This window comes from Lissotriton vulgaris, chromosome 8 (assembly GCF_964263255.1).
Source record: "Lissotriton vulgaris chromosome 8, aLisVul1.2, whole genome shotgun sequence".
Lineage (NCBI taxonomy): Eukaryota > Metazoa > Chordata > Amphibia > Caudata > Salamandridae > Lissotriton > Lissotriton vulgaris.
In genome coordinates, this window is record NC_141696.1 from 983,027,876 (window position 1) to 983,052,359 (window position 24,484).

General features: G+C 47.1%; 1 protein-coding gene across 12 annotated transcripts in view; it reads left to right on the forward strand.

The window, feature by feature from the left end:
- MYCBP2 (MYC binding protein 2) overlaps positions 1–24,484 on the forward strand; it is a 2,065,574-nt gene that overhangs the window by 1,294,454 nt on the left and 746,636 nt on the right. For all 12 annotated transcript variants that reach the window (XM_086934832.1, XM_086934837.1, XM_086934835.1 and 9 more), the window contains one exon: positions 1,641–1,766. In XM_086934832.1, coding sequence (XP_086790958.1) covers positions 1,641–1,766 — 126 coding nt within the window. The remainder of the gene's footprint in view (positions 1–1,640; positions 1,767–24,484) is intronic.

A 24,484-nucleotide genomic window follows, 5' to 3' on the forward strand; every position in this document is an offset into this window, starting at 1 on the left:
CCCCTTCGCGCAGACACACACCAGCTGGTTAGTACCTCTGCTCTGATATATGTGTGTGTGTGTGTGCACATATGGTCATCTGGAATTCTATACAGTGTACTTTGCTGCATTTTGCCTACACCTTCTTGGTGACCTTCATGGTTTCACTTGTCTGTTTTCTTCCTTCTCTTCAATGAGCATCTATGTTACATTAGTACGGAGGATGCCTTCTATATTTGTCAAGGTTTTCAGAGTAAGAGTGGTTTCTTATTACTGTTCTTGTTTTTCTAGCAATGCTCTTCAGCATTCATTGTTCTCTCTGTTCTTCATCATTCTTGAATGGAGGTCTCTTTTTTCAAAATCTGTTTTTCAGGATAACATCCTTGATGATCGGTGGGTGCTTTTTAATCGTTGTATATGTTCACTGCAGCTAAGCTCACTGTATATGCTCCTTGCGTTACTTTTGGACTCTCTGGACTGTTGTCTTGGTTCCTTTGCATCCCCGATCGTAGGTTGCCTCCGTTTTTGGGGCTGACTCTTTTACAAGTTTGTTTCCTTGTTTCTCTCCGTTTTGTAGCTTTCTACTCCCTATAAGCTTTCTATAGTCATCCTTGAGATCAGTCCTTCGGTGAACATCTTGCTTCACCTATCTTTGTTTTTGATAGTCTGGCCCCTTCTATCATTTGGACCGGCTTCTCCTATTTGGTGGTCTTTCAGGCTGGTTCGGAGCCCCTACTCCAAGGATGGTATTGCTTGGGTATCTGATTTTAAGTGGAGGAATATGCAGCAAGATGTCCCTATCAGATAGACAAGTTACATACCTTCAGTAACTCCTTTGCTGGGAGAAACACGATCTAGCAGCAGATTCCTTATCGACCCACCCATCCTCCCCTCTATGTGAACTGAAGGCTCTGTGGTCTCCTAGATCCCCTCTTGCCTTCTATTGTTGTTCTTTCTATCTGTACTTATTGATACAAGAGTTTCCCCTTTTTGGCACACTGTTTCCTGAAACTGTTTCTCTACTTGGCTCAGTGTTGTTGGTGTGGAAATAGTCATAAAGAACTGACATCAGAGTGTCGGAGGAGGGCTTATGTGAACTCCGTTGACATTACATTTGATATACAACGTAGCTGCATTGTTGCTCGATGCCCTCCACAGACGTGCAGAGGTACTGCTGAAAGAATTTCCGGATCTAGTCTGGCGCCTGGGGAGGATTCTAAGATAAGGAATCTGCGGGTAGACCCTTTCTCTACCAGATAAGGGTTACCAAAGGTAAGGAACTTATTCTTCTGGCCTTCATTTAGCTGCTTTCATAGTTTCCTAACTTGTCCTTCCATGCCTCATTCCTTTGTTCCATATTTTTTTTACACAGTCCGCAATACTTTTCTTATAACATGATGCCTTTTCTGTAAAGATTTAGATTATCAGCATTTGTATAGTACTTTCTCACCTTAGTATAATATATTGCACTTTCTTTACAAGTGTATTTGTTATTTATTTTCATATTCTGTTCCTTATTTCACAGTATATAGCCGACTAGATGTTGGTGAGCATGTTTTGCAGAATGCTTTGATTGATTGAATATAGACAATACTGTTAAAGTCCAGTCCTATAAGTAAAGCTAAACTGTTTGTGATTGAATTAACTCTTTTCTTTCCCAGAACAAATTCTTCTGGAACAAAGTGCCCAGACTCCACCTCCCAGCCCTTTCTCAGTGCAAGCCTTCACCAAAGGAGCAAGTGGAAGCAGTGTTCAAGGATTCGATTATGGCCTTGCAAATTCCAAAGGTAAAGCAGAGCTTCTGCTGTCGGGCAATCTGCATTGTATTTATTGATCTTCAAAGCCAAAATGTTTGTGGCTGTTAATTGCAGAATTGTATTTATTTTAATTTTACTTGCTGGCTTATGTGCTAAGCCTTACTTCCTGTGCCGTTGCAGATATAAACAGGGAACAGTAGAATGGCATTTCCTGGTTTAGTTTTGTGTGTTTTAACTGTTTGAAAAAAACTTGTCTATGCTGTTCGAAGATGTCGCTGATTTAACATATGTACTCACAGAGGAGTTAGTTAAATCTAATACTGTTATCCAGTTTCACTTTGCACTTTGCCCCACGTTTCCACTTTTAGACACACATGCTACATCCAGATCTTTCCAGACACATCAAGAATTAGTTTGAGCTCAACGTTCCTTTCCTTTTTGCAGTGTATGATTTTTTTCTCCTAAGTGTTCATCTTTTGGAATATCCTGTGGTGCCCGATAAGACCCAGAAAATAATTAGGTCTCTGTATTGGACTCCTACAGTGCCTTTTGTGTAACAAACACTCTTCTTTTTTGTGCCATTGCTGTCTCTATGCCTCTCCAGCCTGCCTAAGTGCCTCACACAAAACCCACTCCTAGACTTAGGCATTCTTCCCTAGACTGGTGCCTCACAATCAACAACACTTTTTGCTCAGTAAATTGTATTGTTTTAACTGTGATGCCTCTGGTCATCAAAGTTAGTGTTCTGATTCAGTTTTCATAGTCTGTGCCCGGTAAAATAAACATATCCAGATATTTGTCACAGTCTGATTATCCCTCCTCTGCTTTAACAAACCTGTGCTAAAATACCTTATTATGGCCCTGTTTTCAATAAGACTGGATTGGAACAGGGGAGTCAGGTGTGCTACAGCTTCTAACATACCCCATGGTCACCTGCTTATGGTGAAACTCATTTTCTCATTCCCAGCGTTTGTGAAGTTCTGAACTTAAGAACTCTACAATCAAATCCACTGACAGCATGAAAACCAACCAGGTAAACAGGCCATCATTGTCTAATACCTATGCAGTGTGTTTCACTGAGCAAAAGAACATAAATGCAGCTAAGATCAAGATGATTGTGCTGTGGCAGCCGAGCTAGACTTCATGTCTTTTATGACTGGCCTTCTAGCCTAGCAATGCCTCCATTCACCTTGATCATATTGATACCCAACTCCATCATACGGACACCAAGTTTCCAGTCCTTTGATTCTAATAATCATCACACAGAACAGTGATCTCAATTGAAGAAAGTCAGTTAACACACCTAATTGGACTCTTAACAGCCCCATGCCAGCCTTCACACTCTTTGCCACTCTGAAGTGATTGAAAGACAATGTACAACACTTCATAATACATTGAAATAAATAGATCTTTTTTATTTCTTTAAATTGAAAAATGTGTGTGTATGTATGTATGTATATATGTATATATATATATATATATATATATATATATATATATACATATACATATATATATATATATATATATACATATACATATACATATACATACATACAACAGAATTCCGGTAAGGAAAAAGAATTCAGATGAGCCCGTAGTCCTTTTTGGTGATTTATTGTGGCACAGCAAACGATAGAGGACAACGCGTTTCGAACAACCCTGGTTGTTCTTGGTCACATGACCCGCGTTCCTCCCACACCACTTTTAAAGGTGTATCCACATTTTTTCCGTTATTAACTTTATTGTTCACAAACATAAAACAATCACGTACTTGAAGTCAGTACTCATAAATTTCATGTTTAAAACTCATGAATTATTCCAATCAATTAACAGTCATTGATTTTTATGTGCACGTGTTATACATATTGTGTGAAAAATTGCAGAAAAACAGCTTATTTGGGCATTCATTAGTTTAAGTATCTTGGCCCATCAGTGATCTCTGATTAAGGTTTAGTACCAATCTACATTTGTTTGTTATCAAAATTAACCAGAGAAATAAATGAATCATACAACAGTATCCACAATTTTGTTTAAAGGTATAGTACCCTCTTTTACATTCTTAGTTCCCCATTGTATATATATCGGTTTGTAGACAATAATTCTCTGAATAATCAAGAGTTCATGGTTTGTAAATACATAGTCCAAAGGATTTCTTCTGAGGTTTCTTCCCGCTCCCACCTACAACAAACAAGAGAAGAGAAGGCGTTGGTTTGCTACGGTATTGATAATCATACATTTCTGTTTCAGGGGAAAGTACATCATGGAATATTTTAACAGAAATTCGAGATCACATGGCCCATTTGTATAACGCTAATTGGCTGGTGTAGGGTGTGAGGGTGTACGGGGTGGGGAATTTAAAACAAAGATTTAAAAAAATGGATAATCAGCCCAGCATCAGTCTATCATCTAGCCCTGTACCTAAATCAATTCTTGTTCTGCTTATAGGTGAGAGTGTAACTCTTCATCCATATTAAGGCCCCCCGGGTATCGAGTTCCTGCCAACAAAATCAATCTTGACTCCAATTTCCGCAATGCAGCTATCCTATCTCCGCCTCTGATATCACTTTTAACTGTGGCTATCCCTATATATTTGGCCTCCGACGTTTTACTCTGATGGAACCGGCTACAGTGTCTTGCGGTACTATAAGAAAAATCTTTGTTAGTAATCGCATGCCAGTGCTTCAAAGTGCGTTTCTTTACCGGTGCAGTTGTTGACCCTATGTACCATAGGTCACACGGACAACGTATTAGGTATACCACAAATTCGGTGGAACATGTTATAAGGGACTTAATTTCCCATTTCTTTTTCGTTTTGGGGAGAAAGATATCATTACAGTTTTGACTATTCTTACAGGCCTTACAATTGCCACATTTCTTGAATCCTTTACTTGTTCTTAACCAGTCTGTTTCTTTTGGTACTAAATGGCTCTGTACTAGACAATCTTTTAAAGATTGTCCACGTCTATATGCTATGCCTGGGGTAGTACCAATGGAGTTTCTTAGAATGGGATCCTGTCTAAGTATATCCGATCTATTCTTCAAGATTTTCCGTATTTGGTAGGATTGGCCACAGTTCTTAGTTATGAATCTGATTTCGGGCATTTTGGCATTTGTTTTGGAGATACTTTTTCTAGCTGTTAATGCTTCTTCTCTACTTACTTTATCCACTCTGTTTTCTTTTTCTTTTAGTGATTTCTGTGAGTATTCTCTAGCTGAGAATCGCTCTTTCATCTCTTGTTTTGTTTTTTGGAACTGGGGTTCTTCCGAACAGTTCCGTTTTGCCCTCAAGAACTCACTAAATGGGATTCCACCTTCTGAAGCTGGGTGGGTGGGTGCTAGAAGAGTGGAGTAACGAATTTCCAGCTGTGTCTTTACTGAAAAGTGTTGTGGTTAGATGGTTGCCCACTTGAAACTTTGACATCTAGAAAGTCTACTGTTGTTTGGCTGTAATGTCTTGTGAATTTCAAATTCGCCTCATTCATGTTTAAACAGTCAATAAAACAGTTCAGGTTTTCTTCAGACCCCCTCCAAATAAAAAAGACGTCATCTATATATCGCGTCCATTTTATCACAGTTAGTGCCCACTTTTCTGTGAGATCATTCCAGAGCACCTGCTTCTCCCACCAGCCAACCAACAAGTTGGCGTAGCTAGGGGCGAAGCAGGTGCCCATGGAAGTACCCTGTTGTTGCCTGTAGTAGATTCGGTCAAATAAAAAAATATTTTCATTCAGACACAGTTGGATCATTTCTAGTAACATACATGTATGCTCCCAATATTCCATCCTCCTTTGCTTTAGAAAGAACTGGCATGCCTTGATGCCGTCCTGATGTCTAATACTGGTGTAAAGGGACTCGGCATCAAGGCACACCAACCAACATTGATCATTGACTTTCAAATTGGATATTTTGTGTATAAAATCGGTGGTATCTCTTATGTAAGATGATAACTCTTGTACATAAGGAAAGAAAAAATAGTCAATGTAGATACTAGTGTGCTCAAAAAACTGTTTATGGATGAAACTATTGGTCTCCCTGGTGGTCTCGTCATGCTTTTGTGCACTTTCGGCAATAGATAAAATGTTGGTGTTGTGGGATTATCCTTATGCAGATCTCGTTCTTCATCCCACATTAATAGTCCTTTATCTCGCCAGTGCTCTAGTCTCTTGTAGTATTTCTCTTGTAAATTGGTTAAATATATTTTGTCTACTTTGCAATAGCATGTAGTTGTCTTTTTGCCTCATCCATATACATCCCCCTGGGCATGAGCACAATATTTCCACCCTTATCTGAGGGTTTGATTATCGTGTTTGTGTCTTGTTTCAGATTCTGGATCACATTCCACTGCTCCTTGCTAAAGTTCTTACTTGGGGAACGTGTCGCAAGGAGTTTGTCCAAATCCCCTTTCACTAGGTCACTGAATACATCCACATTGTCCCTGGGTGTAATAGGCACAAATTTACTCTTCCTCCGAAAGGTAGTACCGACCGGGGCATTAATGAGACTATCTGTAAGGTTAGTCACCTGTGTCCCAATTGCTGTATCAAAGGGATCTACTATGATTGAACCACTGGTCTGACTGTGTTGAGTTCCGAATGTTGTCAGTGTGGTGAGGATCGGAATGTCTCCTATTGAGTGACCTCCTGTGCATAAATCCATTTCCTCTCTGTTCTGATATGTTTTTGCCTGCATGTATCTTGCACAATTTTAATTTCCTTTCAAATTTATACAAATCTGCTCGCACATCGGCATAATCAAAGTTTGAGTCTGGGCAAAAAGACAGTCCTAGTTGTAATACTTTGGTCTCATTTACAGAAAGTATTTTATCAGTAAGATTAATTACAGTGAGTTCCACGTGGTTCTCCATCATAGTTGTTTCTTGTTGGATTGGCCCTTTGTTCCCATGCTGGATTTTTCTGCTGGTTTTACTCCGGATATATATATATATATATATATATATAGTCACTGAAAAAACCATAGATATCACACCAGTTATAGTTAGGAATTAGCATTTAAAAAACCTATTAAATTCACTGAAAAAACCATAGGTTTCACACCAGTTATAGTTAGCTGGAAAATTTACTGACATAAAACCATTGAAATTCCACGTTATAGTTAGTTGGACTCACTGTAACTTGCGCGCCTGCAATGCACTGCTGATGACGTCACATATTACATCACTCATGACATGGTCAGTGACATCACTCATGACATCACTGATGACACCATCCAGTGAATGTGTGTCTTTATGAAAAATAAATGTTTTATTTATGTATATGTAAAGGTCGATGGAAGAAATTTTTTTTAAATAAGTGTCTTAATGGATGTTTTTTGAAAAAAAAATTGATTGGTTAACTGGCTTATTAAGTGTATCTTAGTGAATACATATATTAGCAAGTATTGTTTAAATATTTAAATGTTTGTATCAGTGTTTCACTTTGTGTATAAGTGGCTGCATGGGTTGGTGAGTAGCTACATGTGTATGTATATGGGTTATTAGATGTTTTTTTAGTATCAGTATGAGTGTCTGTATGGTTTGGTGGGGGTGTTACTTGGCACATAGATGCATCAATGACTGACTCAATGTTTGTATGTGTTTTGAAGACAGCATATGTGTAGGATTATAAGGGTGGATGAGTGTGTATATGTGTGTGTTAGTGAGTGAATGACTGTCTCACTAGTGTCTTTATCAGTAACGACATATGTTTTACTCTAGTATATGTGAGTATTGATGTTTATAAGTGAGTATATGTGAGAGTGAGAGATTGTAAGAATTTCTGTTTAAATAAGTATGTGTTTCTATAAGTGTTTGTTTAAGAGAGTAAGTATGTGTAAGTTTCCTTAGAAGTAAGGTGGTAGTGTGTGTATAGTTGTATATGCAAATAAATAGATGTTCAATAGTTTATTTGCATGTGTGAGTATGTGTGTGAGTAACTTTTGGATGACTGTCGGTGTGTAACAGGATGTATAGGTGTATCACTACATATGATGAGTGAGTATATGTATGAGTGACTATATAGAACTGTTGGTGAATGAGTGGATGTGTATATAGATGGTGGTATTACTGAATTGGTTGTTGTAACTGGTATGGGTATCTCTATTTATATGAAAATTTTAGTTTCTATTTTTGAATATGTGTTTCAAGGGTTACATTACACTGAAAGGAGGTCTGTTACTCTGTCACAAGGATGGTGTCATCAGTGATGTCATGAGTGATGTCACTGACCATGTCATGAGTGATGTAATCTGTGACGTCATCAGCAGTGCGTTGCAGGTGCGCAAGTTATAGTGAGTCCAACCAACTTCAACGTGGAATTTCAATGGTTTTATGTCAGTAAAATTTCCAGCTAACTATAACTGGTGTGAAACCTGTGGTTTTTTCAGTGAATTTCAAAGGTTTTTTAAAAGCTAATTCCTTTCTATGTCGAGTTTCTAACCTACGATTTTTTTTTAATTTGCTGTTTTGTGTAAGTATTAATTATTTTTTTATTTTTTATAATATTTGTAAATGTTTTTATTTTTTTTATCATTTTTTCCTGGGGCGCTCTGGGTGCGCGCACTGGTAAGCTCTCCGGAAAGCGCACCCAGAGCGCTACTTGCGTTCGTGAAAAAAAATATGAATGAAAAGTAAATAACAGAAGACATTTAGTACCATACATATAAAAGCAGTATTTTTGAATAAGGAAATGAAAATGATTTTGCATTTCCGTGAAAATATCAAAACGTCACTTAGGCGCGCCGCGTAAGCGCCCTCGGAAGCGCCTTCGTTCGTGCCGCGTATGCGCCCCCGGAAGTGCCTACGTTCACACCGCGTTAGCGCCCCCGGAAGCGCTTCGGTGCGCGCAGCGTAAGCGCGTCAAGTCATGTGACCTTAAAATAACACTTTTCATTGGTTGCTAACAGTTTTTCTTTTACAAAGAATGAAATCCCCACCCATTTCCTTCACTTCTTCTTTCACTTTTGTGACTGAAAGACCTGCCTTTTTGCTCTCGGTTCTTTGTTGGATATCTTGGATTATCATGGCTGCCAGACCATCCAGCAGTGAAGATGACTCCAATGAATTAATCGATGAAGAGCCTCCTCAGCCAAAAGTCAAAGAACATTTCATCTGGAATTTTTTTTCCATACCTGATGACCAGAAGAAGGTAAATGCTCCAAAAGTGGAGTGCAGGATCTGTCACACAGTCCTGTCATGGGGTGACCCCACTAAAAAATATTATTTTGGGAACTCCACAATGATTCGCCATGTGGAGGGGAGGCACCCCCAGAATTTTGCCCGGGAAAGTGTCAGGGCTCTGGCACAAGAGGTTCCCAGTGATGGTGCCTCTACATCAACCGGAGGACCAACAACATTGGTGAGGGGGAGATCACAAGAGCTGGTTCCGAACATTCAGCCTGCATTTAACAAAGGCGTCCTTAAATGCAGAGACTGATCAGCTACTTTGCTATGGGGAGCAAAGTGTTCTGCTCATGGTTCGAGCATTGGAGAACCATCGCTGCCGTTCCCAGCCCTAATTTTTATTTATTTTTTTGCTCCTGTTGAGCAGTTTCCATTCCCTGTTTTTGTTCTAAAAAAAGAAGAAAAAAAAAGTTCTTTTCAGAACTACCTCCAATTCTCATCAAAAAGCTATATTCTTAAAAAAATGAAAAAGAGTAAGTGAAGTGGAGTGCATTGATAAAGGAAAGGAAAATGAGTAAGAAAGAACCGAAAGGTATGAGAGGAGAAAGGAAGTGAAGTAGGGGGACTGAAAGAAGGTGAGTGTTGGGAAGGAAAGTAAGGAGAAGGAGAGTGAACATGGGGAATGTGGATATTCAAAGAAAATGTAGAAAAGGAACGGGGGTGAGGAAGGGTAAGAAAAGATGCATTGCTGGAGTTGCATCATTTTTGTGACACACTCCAACAATGCATCTCTTTTGCGCTTACAGATACGTCTGAAATACTGACGTATCTGTAAGTACTTGCGACATAATACGTCATATATTTAATATGACGCATGACTAGAAGACTGAAGGCCTCATTTCTGAGGCCATGCGTCACTTTTACGCCACCGGTGCCTCATTTTTTGTGACGCACCAGTGCTGTTAAAAATGCACCTTATTGAGTCATATTTACATAGTGACACATCTAGGTAGATGCGTCACTTTGTAAACCCCTGCGCCACATTATACCTACGTCAGGTGTAATGTATGCAAAAGGGACGAATTGACGCAAGAAAGGGTCGTAGAGGTGACGCAGTGAAATCTATGAGATATCACTGCGTCACTTTTATGACACTGTTGCGTCCAAATCTTGCGCCTGTTTGACAGCAGGCGTAACACTGATGCAGGCCCTTTCACATGGGCCTGGCCCCATTTGAAAGGATGCATTGCTGGAGTTGCATCATTTTTGTGACACACTCCAGCAATGCATCACTTTTGCGCTTACAGATACGTCTGAAATACTGACGTATCTGTAAGTACTTGCGACATAATGCTTCCTATATTTAATATGACGCATGAGTAGAAGACTGAAGGCCTCATTTATGAGTCCATGCGTCACTTTTACGCCACCGGTACGTCACTTTTTGTGACGCACCAGTGCTGTTAAAAATGTACCTTATTGAGTCATATTTACAAAGTGACGCATCTAGGTAGATGCGTCACTTTGTACTTTTACGCCACCGGTACGTCACTTTTTGTGGCGCATCAGCAGCGTAAAACATGCACATTATTGAGTTATATTTACAAAGTGACACATCTAGGTAGATGCGTCACTTTGTAAACCCCTGCGCCACATTATAGCTACGTCAGGTATTATGTATGCAAAAGGGGCGTATTGACGCAAGAAAGGGTCGTAAAGGTGGCGCAGAGAATGAACTGGGTTTTCCCCATGCTACGCTCCCCGGTCCGCTCTCCGGTGCGCGTACCCGGCGCTCCCCCTGCGCAAATCGAAAAAAAAAATTGTATTTTTGTCCCGTGGGGCCCTTTAATAGCCCCCACATCAAACCTAGAGGGTCAGGGGGGGTCTACTCTGCCCCCTTATGGTCATGTCCCCATTTGTTTTTGCAACCTCTTGTGTCTCGATCCTACCGAGACACAAGATGGCAGCCGCTCCGGACTGTTTGGAATGTTTACAGACACCCGAGAGCCAATCAGCTTTCCGCGCGCGAACTTGTGTAGCGCGTACCGGGGCGCGCATATAGATATATATTTTTTTCGGAACCTAAATTACTCAAAATCCACTGGAGCACATATCTTGAGACATAGCAAAGGCACATCGGGCTACCAGTCCCTACAATTTTGCCAAGTTTGGTGGAAATCCATTCAGCCGTTCGGGCTAAAAGTGAGATCGACCGCCCTATGGAAATTAACATGGGGAAAACACGTTTTGGGACCCCCCTTTTATCTTGGCCCCCGCTTGACGAATCCCCCCCAAACCAAACGTTCAGGAAAGGACCAGAGCGCCGCGAGGCAAATATGAGGACATTTTCAGGCAGATTCCTCAACCGGCGCCAAAGTTATTCACAATAGAATCTTGAGATTTTGCATTGAAAATAATCCTAACTATAACTACCTACTGGCGACCGCCAGTAGGTATATATATATATATATATATATATATATATATATATATATATATATATATATATATATATATATATATATCCACACGCTGGTTCACCTCTCCCCGATTTTGGAGCGCTCTTCGTGGGTACGTTTTAGTATATATATATATATATATATATATATATATATATATATATATATATATATATTACCTACTGGCTATCGCCAGTAGGTATATATAGTTAGGATTTTTTCCCTATGGGACTTTTGAAAATTCTATGTCTAATAACTTTGGCGTTTGTGGACGGAATCGGCTGAAATTTTCAGGAAAATGGCACATTTTGTTTCTGAGCAGCCCCTGAAAATTTGGTGGGGTTTCGTCAAGGGGGGGCTGAGAAAAAAGGGGGGTCCCAAAACGCGTTTTTTGCATTGAGTTTTCCATAGGGCGGTTGGACTCACTTTTAGCTCGAACGGCTGAATGGATTTGCACGAAACTTGGCAAAATTGTAGGGACTGTTAGCCCGATGTGCCTTTGCTAGGTCTCAATATATGTGCTCCAGTAGTTTTTGAGAAATTAACGTTTAAATCAAGATATATATCTGTAACAGCGCTCCGGGCAGCGATCCGGTCCGCTTACTTTTCGCTTATCGGAACTTTGCGCGCAGAAAGCTGATTGGCTCTCCGGTGTCTGTCAACATTCTAAACAGTCCGGAGCGGACGCCATCTTGTCTCTCGGTAGGATCGAGAGAGAAGAAGAGGTGGAAAACGAAGGGGGAATTTAATGAAAGGGGGCAAGGTATCCCCCTCTTGACCCCCTAGGAATGTTGTTGGGGTTATTAAAGGGTCCCGTGGGGAAAATAAAAAAAAAATGATTTTTCACGGTAGAAGCGCGGCCGCGAACTGGTAGCGAAACGGGAATTCGCCATTTTGTGCTTCGTAAATTAAATTACTAGTTATAAGTGGGTGCGGGAGACGTATCCTAATCCCCTATGTTTCCTGAGGGTGGGTGAGGAGGCTGATATATGTTGATACATCTCTTCCAGCGGCTGTGCGTGAGCTTTTTTTTTTTTTTTGCTGCGTGACAGTCCGGAGCGGCCGCCATCTTGTCTCTCGGTAGGATCGAGAGAGAAGAAAAGGTGAAAAACTAAGGGGGAATTTAATGAAAGGGGGCAAGGTATCCCCCTCTTGACCCCCTAGGAATGTTGTTGGGGTTATTAAAGGGTCCCGTGGGGAAAATAAAAAAAAAATGATTTTTCACGGTAGAAGCGCTTCACGGGCCGCGAACTGGGCCGCAAACTGGTAGCGAAACGGGAATTCGCCATTTTGTGCTTCGTTAATTAAAGTACTAGGTATAAGGGGGTGCGGGAGACATATCCTAATCCCCTATGTTTCCTGAGGGTGGCTGAGGAGGCTGATATATGTTGATATATCTCTTCCAGCGGCTGCGCCATCTTGCCTTTTTTCGAATGCCACAATTTTGTCGTGCACGGCAGCCATTTTAGATGCCAGGCTGGTTCCAGGCTATCACCTAACCCTGCGGATGTAGTTTATGGCCCCAGCTGTAGAGAATTCAGACATGCCAATCCTCCTGATTCAGGCGTGTGAGTACTGATTTCAGTGCTAGTCTCCCGCCTCCCGATTTCTGCAAGCAAAAACCCGGGGGCATATTACGAACAACTAGCGATAATTTTTGTCTATAACTTGTTTAGAGACAAAAATTATCGCCGCACATCGGCGATTTTTATCGCAGATAAACCTTGCTATTATCGCAGAAAAGTCAGCGATATTCATGTATTATCGACCTAATGCTCTTAGCCATGTTATCCACCTCCCATTGGATAACATGGCTAAGAACTGCTCAGGGCAGGTGTTAGATTTTGGAGATATTCGCGCTTAGCGCGAATATCTCCAAAAGTTGGTAATAGGAGATAGCGATGTTAGGGACTGTTTCCAGTCGCTAACATCTTGGCACGCCACTTTGCATGTCATTAGTGATAAGTATCACTGACATGCAAAGCGGGGCCCAAGATGGTCGCTATCTCCTTTTAGCTGTCACTAACTGGTGTTAGCGACAGCTTGATAATAGGGAAATAATTTTATCTCCGCTTTCATGGTTTTTAAAGCCAAAAAAGCGGAGATAAACCCCCTTGATAATATGCCCCACGATTCCTTGGGGGTTTCAGCTGACAGGGCTTGGTATTGTGTTACATGGTAATTTTTCCATGAAACGTCAGAGGGTCGATGTAGGGGTTCTAGAAGAGGTGATAAACCATTTAAGCCTCATGAACAAGCGCATGGTCTTTTAAAGATTTGTGAAGTACTCGGGGCGGCGGTGTGTGTGTGCCCTCTTTCAGGAGCGGGCGGGGGGGCACTGCCAGCAACTTGCCAGGTCAGGTAGTGTTCAACACGTGCATCACCCTTTCTCTGCCTGCTATTGCGCTCCATGCTTCGGAAAGGTAAGAAAAAGAACGTGCATTTGAGTTTGAAATGTCCGATCCTGCAGCAGCACACTTCCAAAGCCCACACATGACAATAACCCGAATCAAGGCCCCATTCACCCGTTTTAAAAAAAATAGATAACACTCCAACAAAGTAAGGTTATAAAACTTTATTAACTACTAACTTTAACAAACGGAACAAAAACTAAAAACATTTAAACATTTCTCCACACAAAAAGCAACAATGGTTAGAAGCGGTCTTTTGTGCGAATAGTCCCAAGGCAGCACAACATGCAGAGTTCTGGACGGCACCCAGGTGATGTCGCCTGGGTGCCGCACTGGTTTAGGGATCCTACAATGCTGCTCCGAAAATTGGCGTGGGGCGTCCCGGGTGGGGCGGGAGGAGGCCTCGTCAGTAGCGGTCTGTTGTGCGAATAGTCCCAAGGCAGCACAACGTGCAGAGTTCTGGACGGCACCCAGGTGATGTCGCCTGGGTGCCGCACTGGTTTAGGGATCCTACAATGCAGCACAGAAAAACAGCGTGGGGCGTCCCGGGTGGTGCGGGGGGAGGCCTCGTCAGTAGCGGTCTGTGTCCAGTGTCACATGGCTGACACAACATGTACGACAGGCACCCAGGTGATGTCCAGTAAACTGCCGCACTGGTTTTGGTATCCTACAATGCTGCTCCGAAAATTGGCGTGCGGCGGCCCGGGGGGGGGGCGTGGGGGAGCCGGCGTGAACGGGCCTCCCCAGGTGGCGGCCATCTAGCTGAGTTGCGCTCGCTCTTGCGGCCACAGCGTCTCGCTCCCCATGTTGTTGAGTTGCTCCCACTCTTGCAGTGCAGCGATAGGCGGCTGCCACATGGCTCTTAAAATGGCGGACGGCTCCTCGGTTTTGGGCCTGGTCCACTGAAATGGCCCTGGGACACTTTGGAACTCGGACGCTTGCCTGCTAGGGCTTGGGCTCCATTCTCGAAAAGCGTCCCCTCAGCCGTGAAGATTGTATAAAAGTCTTGGGGGCCCCCGACTCCCGCAGACTTCCGGTGGGGAGCGGCTGCCATGATTGCTCGCGGAATGACCACGACGGAGCCACGAGATGGTGGTGCTCTCATGCTGACGCCAGCTTCAGTCTGAATGATCCAGAAACAAGGTGGGGCTTTCATCGTTTGGGAAAAAAAAATGTTCTAAACCAATGAAAAGTGTTATTTTTAGGTCATATGACCAAGCCTTCCATCTTTAGGAAACCAAAAGTAAAATGAACCAATGAAAAGTTTTATAAACAAGTCACATGACCTGTTATGCGACATAGGGCTACAAAAAGCGTAGAAAATCCGTTGGCACGTGAGGCGGCGTCAGTAGCGGACCGATGTGCGAATAGGCCGAAGGCAGCACAACGCGCCGAGATCCGGATGGCACTGAGGTGGTGTCCAGCAAATTGCCGCACTGGTGTGGCCATCCTACAATGCTGCGCCGAAAGACGGCGTGTCCAGCTGAATTGCGGTCACTGTTGCGGTACAGTGACTCGAACGCGCCGAGATCCGGATGGCGCCGAGGTGGTGTCCAGCAAATTGCCGTACTGGTGTGGCCATCGTACAATGCTGCGCCGAAAGACGGCGTGTTCAGCTGAGTTCCGGTCACTCTTCCGGCACAGTGACTCGAACGCGCTGAGATCCGGATGGCACCGAGGTGGTGTCCAGCAAGTGGCTGCACTGGTGTGGCCATCCTACAATGCTGCGCCGGAAGTCGGCGTGGGGTGCCCCGTTGGCTTATGAGGTGATGTCAGTAGTGGACTGATGTGTGAATAGGTCGGAACCAGCACAAGGCGCCAAGATCCGAATGGCAAGTCCTGGATGTTGAGTGCCTCAGTTGAGATTTCTGAGCAGTGCTTGTAGGACTGTCTGAAGCTTATTTGCACCTGCTGCAGCTTCACTAGGTCCGGCGGAACTTTTTGCCTTTTCCTTTCTGCTTCTTTTCCTACAATGCGTTTCTTCTGAAGACACGACCAGGTCCCTGAATGTGTGCAGGGGGACGCTATTGATTGAATGAACGCGCCGAGATCTGGATGGCACCGAGGTGGTGTCCAGCAAATTGCCGCACTGGTGTGGCCATCCTACAATGCTGCGCCGAAAGTCGGCGTGGGGTGCCCCGTTGGTTTATGAGGTGATGTCAGTAGCGGACCGATGTGTGAATAGGTCGGAACCAGCACAAGGCGCCCTGCACTGTTGAGCCTTTTTCAATGTCTGATTTTTGTTGTTTCCCCTCCATCAAAAACAAAACAAAAATACAAGGCGCCAAGATCCGAATGGCAAGTCCTGGATGTTGAGTGCCTCAGTTGAGAGTTCTGAGCAGTGCTTGTAAGACTGTCTGAAGCTTATTTGCACCTGCTGCAGCTTCACTAGGTCCGGCGGGACTTTTTTCCTTTTCCTTTCTGCTTCTTTTCCTACAATGCGTTTCATCTGAAGACACGACCAGGTCCCTGAATGTGTGCAGGGGGACGCTATTGATTGAATGAAAATGGCGGCTTGACACAAAGCTGACTCAAGCGTTACTGTTGGTGCTATACAGACAAAAATTGGTTTTCAGTTTGTACATTCTTCAGGTTTTTTTTTTCCATCCAAGTCTGATTGAGAGTTTGTAGAAAAATGGCTTCAGATTTTCCACATACTACTCTTCAACATTCTTCCTAAATGTAACAATGTGAAACTCACTAGGAGAACGGCTGTTTCTGTTTCCTTTCAAAATGCTGCCACCAATATTTTCTGAATGGAAGACACCATCTTGTAGCATAAAGGGCCGAAAGGGGTTCTGGTCTGGCCGATGGTTGGTGGAGACATTTTGACTATATCTTGGACCTGCCCGGCCTCGCCCAAAATGGCGCCGGTATAAATGGGACTCGTAACTCTTTGCCCGCAAATGTATATCTAGAAAATGTTATTGTAAGTGGCCCTGTCGTATTTTAATTACAAAATGTACGTCCACCGATTCCGCAACTGTTAGACACCTTTGTTCTTGTCACCTAATGGCCCGCTCGTTACGTTCTTCTACAGTGTAAATGTCTCCTCATCATATACGATTTCAGTTTGCTCCGTGGCCGGCCCACGTGGTTATAGGCCCGTATTTGTATACTGACATTTTCACAATAAAGGTTTTTAAAACAAAACACGGTAGTAGTATTTTCATTTGTAAAGTTTTTACTTTTAGTGACTGTTTTCGAATCAGTAAAAGGCAAGTGAAATAAAGCAGTCCAATTACATGACGGATAAAAGGTATAATATGTAGGAACGCAGTAAAGATAAATGGTCAAGGGCAGTTGTGTTTTTCATGTCTGCAACATAAAGTGATCGATAAGAATCTGATAATCAGGCGTATCGGCGACTAAGACAGCAGGCCGAATCTCTTTTACTCAACGGCTCCGTCATGGAAGGAAGAAACGCCCTTTTTCTCGAAAAAGGAATATATTTTACTTGCAAGACAGTTGTAAATTTTCCGGGAAAGTACATTAGCCTGGAATATTATAACATATGTTTGAAAAAAAAAAATTGTTCGAAAATAATAAAAAGCGTAATTTTTAGGTCATATGACCAAGCTTTTCATCATTAAATTAACAAAAGTAAAATGAACCAATGAAAAGTTTTATTAACAAGTCACATGACCTGTTATGCTTACGTTACGCGCTGCGCGCCGCGCCTCGGATCACTTCCGGGTGCGCTAACGCGGCGTGTCATAAAACGCATTACGCGACAACGTAGGTCAAGAATATAGTCTAAATGTCTCCACCAACCACCGTTCAGAACACAACCCCTTTCAGCAGTCCAAAAAGTTCTGTTAAATGACAACAGAGGGGACAGGCAACAAGAACCATCAGTCAAAGAGGGGAGGGCAAGTTCTTCTCTTCCGGGTCATGTTGGGGCGCTACCGGAACTGATCGAATTGGTAGTCTACAGTGTTTCTGGATGTTTCAGACTAAAGCTGGCGTCAGCATGAGACCACTACCATCTCGTAGCTCCGTCGTGGCCATTCCACAAGCAATCATGGCAGCCGCTCCCCACCAGAAGCCTGCGGGAGTCGGAGGCCCCCAAGACTTTTGTAGAATCTTCACGGCTGAGGGGACGCTTTTCGAGAATGGGACCCAAGCCCTAGCAGACAAGCGTCCGAGTTCCAAGGTGTCCCAGGGCCATTTTAGTGGACCAGGCCCAAAAACCGAAGAGCCGGCCGCCATTTTGAGAGTCCTGTGGCAGCCGCCTATCGCTGCACCGCAAGAGCGGGCGCATCTCAACTACATGGTGAGCGAGACGCTGTAGTCGCAAGAGCGGGCGGAAAACAGCTGAATGGCGGAAGAGGCACAGTGTAGCAAAAGCGGGCGGAATGGCAACTAAAACGATAAAGGGGCGCCCCACTACAGCTTGTCTTCAGGTCAAACGGATTGTGGGACAAGGTCCAGAATTGAAGAGTCATCAAAAGGCAAAAAGTTCCGCCGGACCCCGGGAGCCGGCCGCCTATGTCGGGGGCGATCTCAGGCTACACCAGTGCTATAAGACTTGGGGAGGGTGTCGGAGCCAAGCGTCTTCTCCGAGTCCATGGCCATCACACCGCCCCTCAGGGGCCTCCGTCAAGCTGTTTAGGAAGGTAACATATCACATTGTTTTCTAATGCAGTCAGGTCCACAAACGACACTCACTTACTTTGAGAATAGTGAAGCTGCAGTAGGTGCAAATAAGCTTCAGACAGTGTTACAAGCGCTGCTCAGAACTCTTAACTATGGCACCCAACATCCAGAACTTATGCTATTTGAGAATGGTAGTGACATCGAAGCATCTCAGGGACCAAAACCATTAACGTACTTTCACGTATGAAAATCTTACTTGGGGAGGGGGCAGGAGCGAAGCGCCCCCTCCCAGTCAGCGCCACCACACCGTATGTTGAAAATCTGAAGCCATCGTTCTACAAAGTCAACCAAACTTGGATTGAAAAATCTAGAAAAATGTACAAACTGAAAACCAGTTTTGGTCTGCATAGCATCAGTAACAACGCTTGAGTCAGCTTTGTGTCAAGCCGCCATTTTGATTCAACAAAGCACAGGCATTGAAAAAGGCTGAAATTCAGAACTCTAAACTATGGCACCCAACATCCAGGAGCTTGCTATCCGGATCTTGGAGCCTTGTGCTGTTTTCGATCTATTCACACATCGGTCCACTACTGACATCATCTTATAAACCAACGTTATGTAAATAGTTTTTTAATAAAATGTTTTACCCTGTTTCTTTGCTGGTGTGTTGTCTATATTATCTGAAAGAAACACGTTAGTGTTAGATTCCTTACCTTAGAATATCCCCAGGCGTCAGTCTGGATCCGGAAACTTTTGCGTAGCAGTACCCCTGCGCGTCGGTAGGCGTCGTCTGCAGGCGTCCCCTGCGGCTCCGCGTCCGTCGTCGGCGTCGTGCGCCGTGATGACGTCGCTGGAGTACATAGACGCCGCCTCCGCGCGCTGACGTCAGTTCTTCTTTTTTCCGCGCCAGTGGACGCAGATCTGGAAGAGCAGTACTCCGGTCTTTGACCAAGTTTTTCGACTTTTTTCTCTATTGTGCCTGATAAGATGCCTGGATTTAAGAATTGCGATGACTGTGAGCGCACGATGTCGGTCACAGACCATCACCGCCTCTGCCTCCGGTGTCTGGGCCCCGACCACGACGTGGAATCGTGCCTCGACTGCCGGGCCCTTACCAACAAGGCTAGGCGGGAGCGGTCCCGCAAGCTGCTGGAGCTCCGGGTGTCGGCCCCACGTCGGGACCGGGAGCGGTCCCGGTCCGGCCGGAGGTCGGGGGAGCGTTCGAGGGAGCGGTCGCGGAGCCGCGCTGGGCGCTCCGGAAGTCGACACCACTCGTCAGGCTCGTCAGGTAGGAAGCACAAGAAGTCGGGGCGTCGTCATCGTACCCCCGACTCCCCCCGACGCTCGCGCGATGCGGCCGGGGGCTCGGGTGACCCCAACCCCGCGGCTCCGCGAGAGTCGCCGGCGCGGCCTGCCTCATACCCCCCGGTCCCTGGGCATGGCGCGACGCCTGAGGAGATCGAGGCGTTCCTCATGGCCATGAGGGCGCTCGCTTCTCCGACGGGGCCTACGGCGCCTTCGGGCCCAGTGCTACCGTCTGGGGGCCCTGGCGGTTCGGGTGTCCCTGCCTCGGCGCCGTCGGGTGCTCCGGGCCCGGCGTCGCCGACGGCTCCGACCCCGGCGCCGCAGGGGCCTTCGGGATCGGCGCCGGCTGGTCTTCCGGCCTCCCCGGCGCCGTTGCCATCGGGGTTACCCCCGGCGCCGTCCCCGCGCGGCGCCGGTTCTCCACTGCCGGTTCCGGCCGGCGGTGGGGTTCCGGCGCCGGCTCCGGGCGGCGCCGTCCCCTTACCTTCTCCGACGCCGGACGCGGCGCCGGATGGGCGTCGCACGACGCCGGTCCCGGCGCCGATGGGGCCCATGAACCCCGAGGAGCCGGTCTTCATCATTGACTCCGAATACGGAGAGGATGAGGAGTACGGTGAAGGTTGGGAGGGGTCCGAGGACCCTCTGGCTCGCGAGTGCCAGTATGACCCGGACTGGACGGGTGACTTGGGGGATGCCAGTGGTTTGGACGACTCCCCTAACCCTGGTTTGATCTCTCCTCCAACCGTGGCATCGGTGGAGGGAGCTGCCTATTCTGTGGTGCTGATGAGGGCTGCCAAGGCCTTAAACCTTGAGCTCCCCGTCGCGGCCGTGAGGCCTAACATCCTCACCGAGGTCTTCAAGCCGCAGTCATGCCCTTTGGAGCCTCTGCTGCCGTTTAATGAAGCCTTGTCAGACGTTCTGTTGGGCACGTGGTCCAGGCCCGCTTCAGGTGCGCCTGTTGATCGGAACGTGGCCAGGCGCCACCGTCCTTGTCCGGACGACCCCAAGTACCTGTCTACCCACCCCACTCCTGAGAGTCTGGTGATCCAGGCCTCGACCTCCCAGTCCGCATTCCCGTCGGCCCCGCCCGACCGGGAATCCAAGAGGTATGACCAGTTTGGAAAGAAGGTCTTCTCGTCCATTAGTTTGGGCCTGCGGTCTTGCAACACCGCCTGCCTCTTGGGCCGCTACACCCACTCTGTGTGGGATACGGTCGCGGAGCTGCTGCCAGAATGCCCCATGGAGGTGCGGGCAAAGCTCGGTCAAGCTGTAGCTGAGGGCCGGGATGCAGCGAGATATTCCATTCGGTGTGGTCTTGATACGACCGACTCGCTGGGCAGGGCTATGTCTACGACGGTGGCGATTCGCCGTCACGCCTGGCTGAGATCCGCCAATTTTTCGGCTGATGTCCAAAATACCCTGATGGACATGCCGTTTGATGGCTGTCACCTGTTCGGTGACAAAGCGGACCACGCGCTGGAACGCTTCAAGGACTCCAGGGTCACGGCCAAGTCCTTGGGTCTCTCGACCCAGCGTCAGCAACCGGGTTCGTTTCGTCCCTTTCGTGGCCAAGGAAGGGGCGCCCCCACACGTGCTGCCAGCCACGCGCCGCAACAATCCTTCCACGCGGTGGCGGCCGTGGAAACCGCCGTGGTGGCGGTCGGGGACAACGGCGGGGTCAGACCACTCCTTCCCCCGCAGCATCTACCCCAAAATCCTCCTAGTCCGTGCTTTCGGCCCCATGTGACGCCAGTGGGTGGCAGGGTTCGCCATCACCACGCTCACTGGCGCACGATCACTTCGGACAGGTGGGTGCTGCAAATTGTCCGAAGGGGCTACTCCCTCCCCTTCGAGACCTCTCCTCCAGCCATGCCACCGCAGAACCACCGTGTGTCGGGGGACCACTTGACACTTCTGCAGGAGGAAGTTACGGCCCTCTTGGCCAAGGGGGCCATCGAGCGCGTTCCTGGGCCAGAAGTAGGGCGTGGTTGTTATTCCCACTACTTTCTGGTGCCCAAGAAGGACAAGGGGGGCCTACGTCCTATCTTGGATCTAAGGAACGTCAACGGCTTCCTCCGGAAGGAGAAGTTCAAGATGTTGACGTTAGCTCAGGTCTTGGCTGCTCTAGACCCGCAAGACTGGATGGTAGCGTTGGACTTGCAGGACGCCTATTTTCCATCCCCGTCCTGCCGGCCCACCGGCGTTACCTGCGGTTCACGGTAGGCCAGGAGCACTTTCAGTTTATCGTGCTCCCCTTCGGCCTTACCAGCGCCCCACGGGTGTTCACAAAGGTGATGGCGGTGGTCGCAGCCCATCTGCGCAGGTTAGGGGTTTCAGTCTTCCCCTACCTAGACGACTGGTTGTTGAAGGCGGGCTCGCCCCAGACAGTCGTCCACCACCTTCAGATGACGGCAGACCTCTTGCACGGCCTGGGGTTCTCCATCAACGTGCCGAAATCACACCTGTGTCCCTCTCAAAAGCTCCTTTTCATCGGAGCGGTTCTGGACTCGGCGCAGTTTCGGGTTTCTCCTCCGGAACGGCGGGTTCGGGATATTCAGGCTTTGATTCCCATCTTTCAGCCGCTATCCCGAGTCTCGGTCAGGTTGACGCTGCGGCTGCTGGGACTGATGGCTTCCTGCATCCTTCTGGTGCATCACGCCAGGTGGCGGATGCGGGCTCTGCAGTGGGACCTGAAGTTTCAGTGGGCCCAGCATCAGGGCAACTTGTCCGACCACGTCTTGATCTCGGAGGGCACTGCGAGACAACTGCAGTGGTGGCTTACGGACCGCGATTGGGTCAGGGGCAAGTCCCTCTCCCTTCCCCAACCGGAGCACGTTGTCGTGACGGACGCGTCCCTCCAGGGCTGGGGTGGCCACTTGGGAGAGGCAGAGATCAGAGGCATCTGGTCTCCGGCGGAGTCCCGGCTCCATATCAATCTGTTGGAGCTACGGGCGATTCGTCTGGCACTGAAGGCATTCCTCCCCTTTGTCAACGGGAGTGTAGTGCAGGTGTTCACCGACAACACCACCGCCATGTGGTACTGCAACAAACAGGGCGGTGTGGGGTCGTGGACCCTTTGCCAGGAGGCTCTGCGCCTCTGGCAATGGCTGGAACGTCAGGGCGTGACTCTGACGGTTCAACACCTGGCAGGTTCTCTGAACGCCAGGGCGGACGAACTCAGCCGTCGGTGCTCGATGGATCACGAATGGCGTCTGAACTCGGACGTGGCGCAAGGCATCTTTCTGCAGTGGGGAGAGCCTTGGTTAGATCTATTCGCCACAGAAGAGAACGCGCAATGTCATCAGTTCTGCGCGTTGGAGTTTCCAAGACGGCACTCGCACGGCGACGCCTTTCGGCGCGAGTGGAGTTGCGGTCTGTTATACGCCTTTCCGCCTATACCACTTCTGCCCAGAGTGCTGAAGAAGATCAGGCGCGACCGGGCCCAAGTTATCCTTGTGGCTCCGGACTGGGCTCGAAGGTACTGGTATCCCGAGCTACTCAGCATGTCAGTCGGTCCCCCGATCCGCCTGCCCCTTCAGGAGGACCTTCTGTCGCAGCAGCAGGGGACGGTCCTCCACCCGAACCTGTCCAGTCTCCACCTCCATGCTTGGAGATTGAGCGGCGGCAGTTGAGGCCATTTGACTTGCCTCCTGCAGTCTGTGATGTTATTCTGGCAGCCAGGCGTCCCTCCACTAAGTCGGTATACGCCTGTCGGTGGAACAGATTTGTGGCATGGTGCACAGCAAAGGCTGTGGATCCTCTTTCTGCCCCTCTTTCGGAGGTTCTTCTGTTTCTTCTTTCTCTTGCCCAGCAGGGCTCTGCTCTGGGCACTATCAAGGGCTACCTTTCTGCCCTTTCAGCCTTTTTGAGGCTTCCTGATCAGCCTTCTTTGTTCAAATCCCCGATTGTAACTCGATTCTTGAAAGGCATCACTCACATGTTTCCACCTGTTCCGTTTGTGATGCCTCAGTGGGATTTGAACCTGGTTCTAACTTTCCTGATGTGCGCTCCCTTTGAGCCCCTTCATTCTTGCCCTCTCCGTCTCCTGACTTTAAAGACGGCTTTCCTGGTTGCCATCACCTCTGCCAGGAGGGTGAGTGAGCTCCAGGCTCTTTCTGTCCAACCTCCTTTCCTGTCCATTCATCCTGACAAGGTGGTTCTGAGGACTAGGCCTTCTTTCCTGCCCAAGGTTGTTTCGGCCTTTCACATCGGGCAGTCCATCACCCTCCCTTCCTTCTTCCCGCCTCCGCCTCCTTCAAAGGATGAAGAGCGGCTCCATCGTCTGGACCCAAAACGTGCGCTTTCATTTTACATGGATCGCACACGCCAGTTCCGGGTGGATGACCAACTGTTTGTTGGCTACGTGGGTGCGAAGAAGGGACGGGCGGTTTGTAAACGAACCATCTCTCGATGGGTCGTCCTCTGCATCAAAGCGTGCTACTCTTTGGCTCGGAAGGAGCCTCCTGTTGGGCTGAGGGCCCATTCCACTCGGGCCACGGCGGCTACTACTGCCCTGGGCCGGGGAGTCCCCTTGCAGGACATTTGCCAGGCGGCTACGTGGGCCTCGCTGCACACCTTTGCGAGGCACTACTGCCTGGACAGTCAAGTCCGGAGGGATGGCTTCTTTGGCCGTTCTGTCCTCCAGGACTTTCTGGTGTAGTTTTGTATTGGTTCGCAGACCCACCACCGGGGTTGGTATTGCTGGGGTATGTATTCTAAGGTAAGGAATCTAACACTAACGTGTTTCTTTCAGATGAACAAGTTACTTACCTTCGGTAACGATATATCTGTAAGAAACATTAGTTAGTGTTAGATTCCTTACCGAACCCACCCATCCTCCCCGTTCTGCGAACT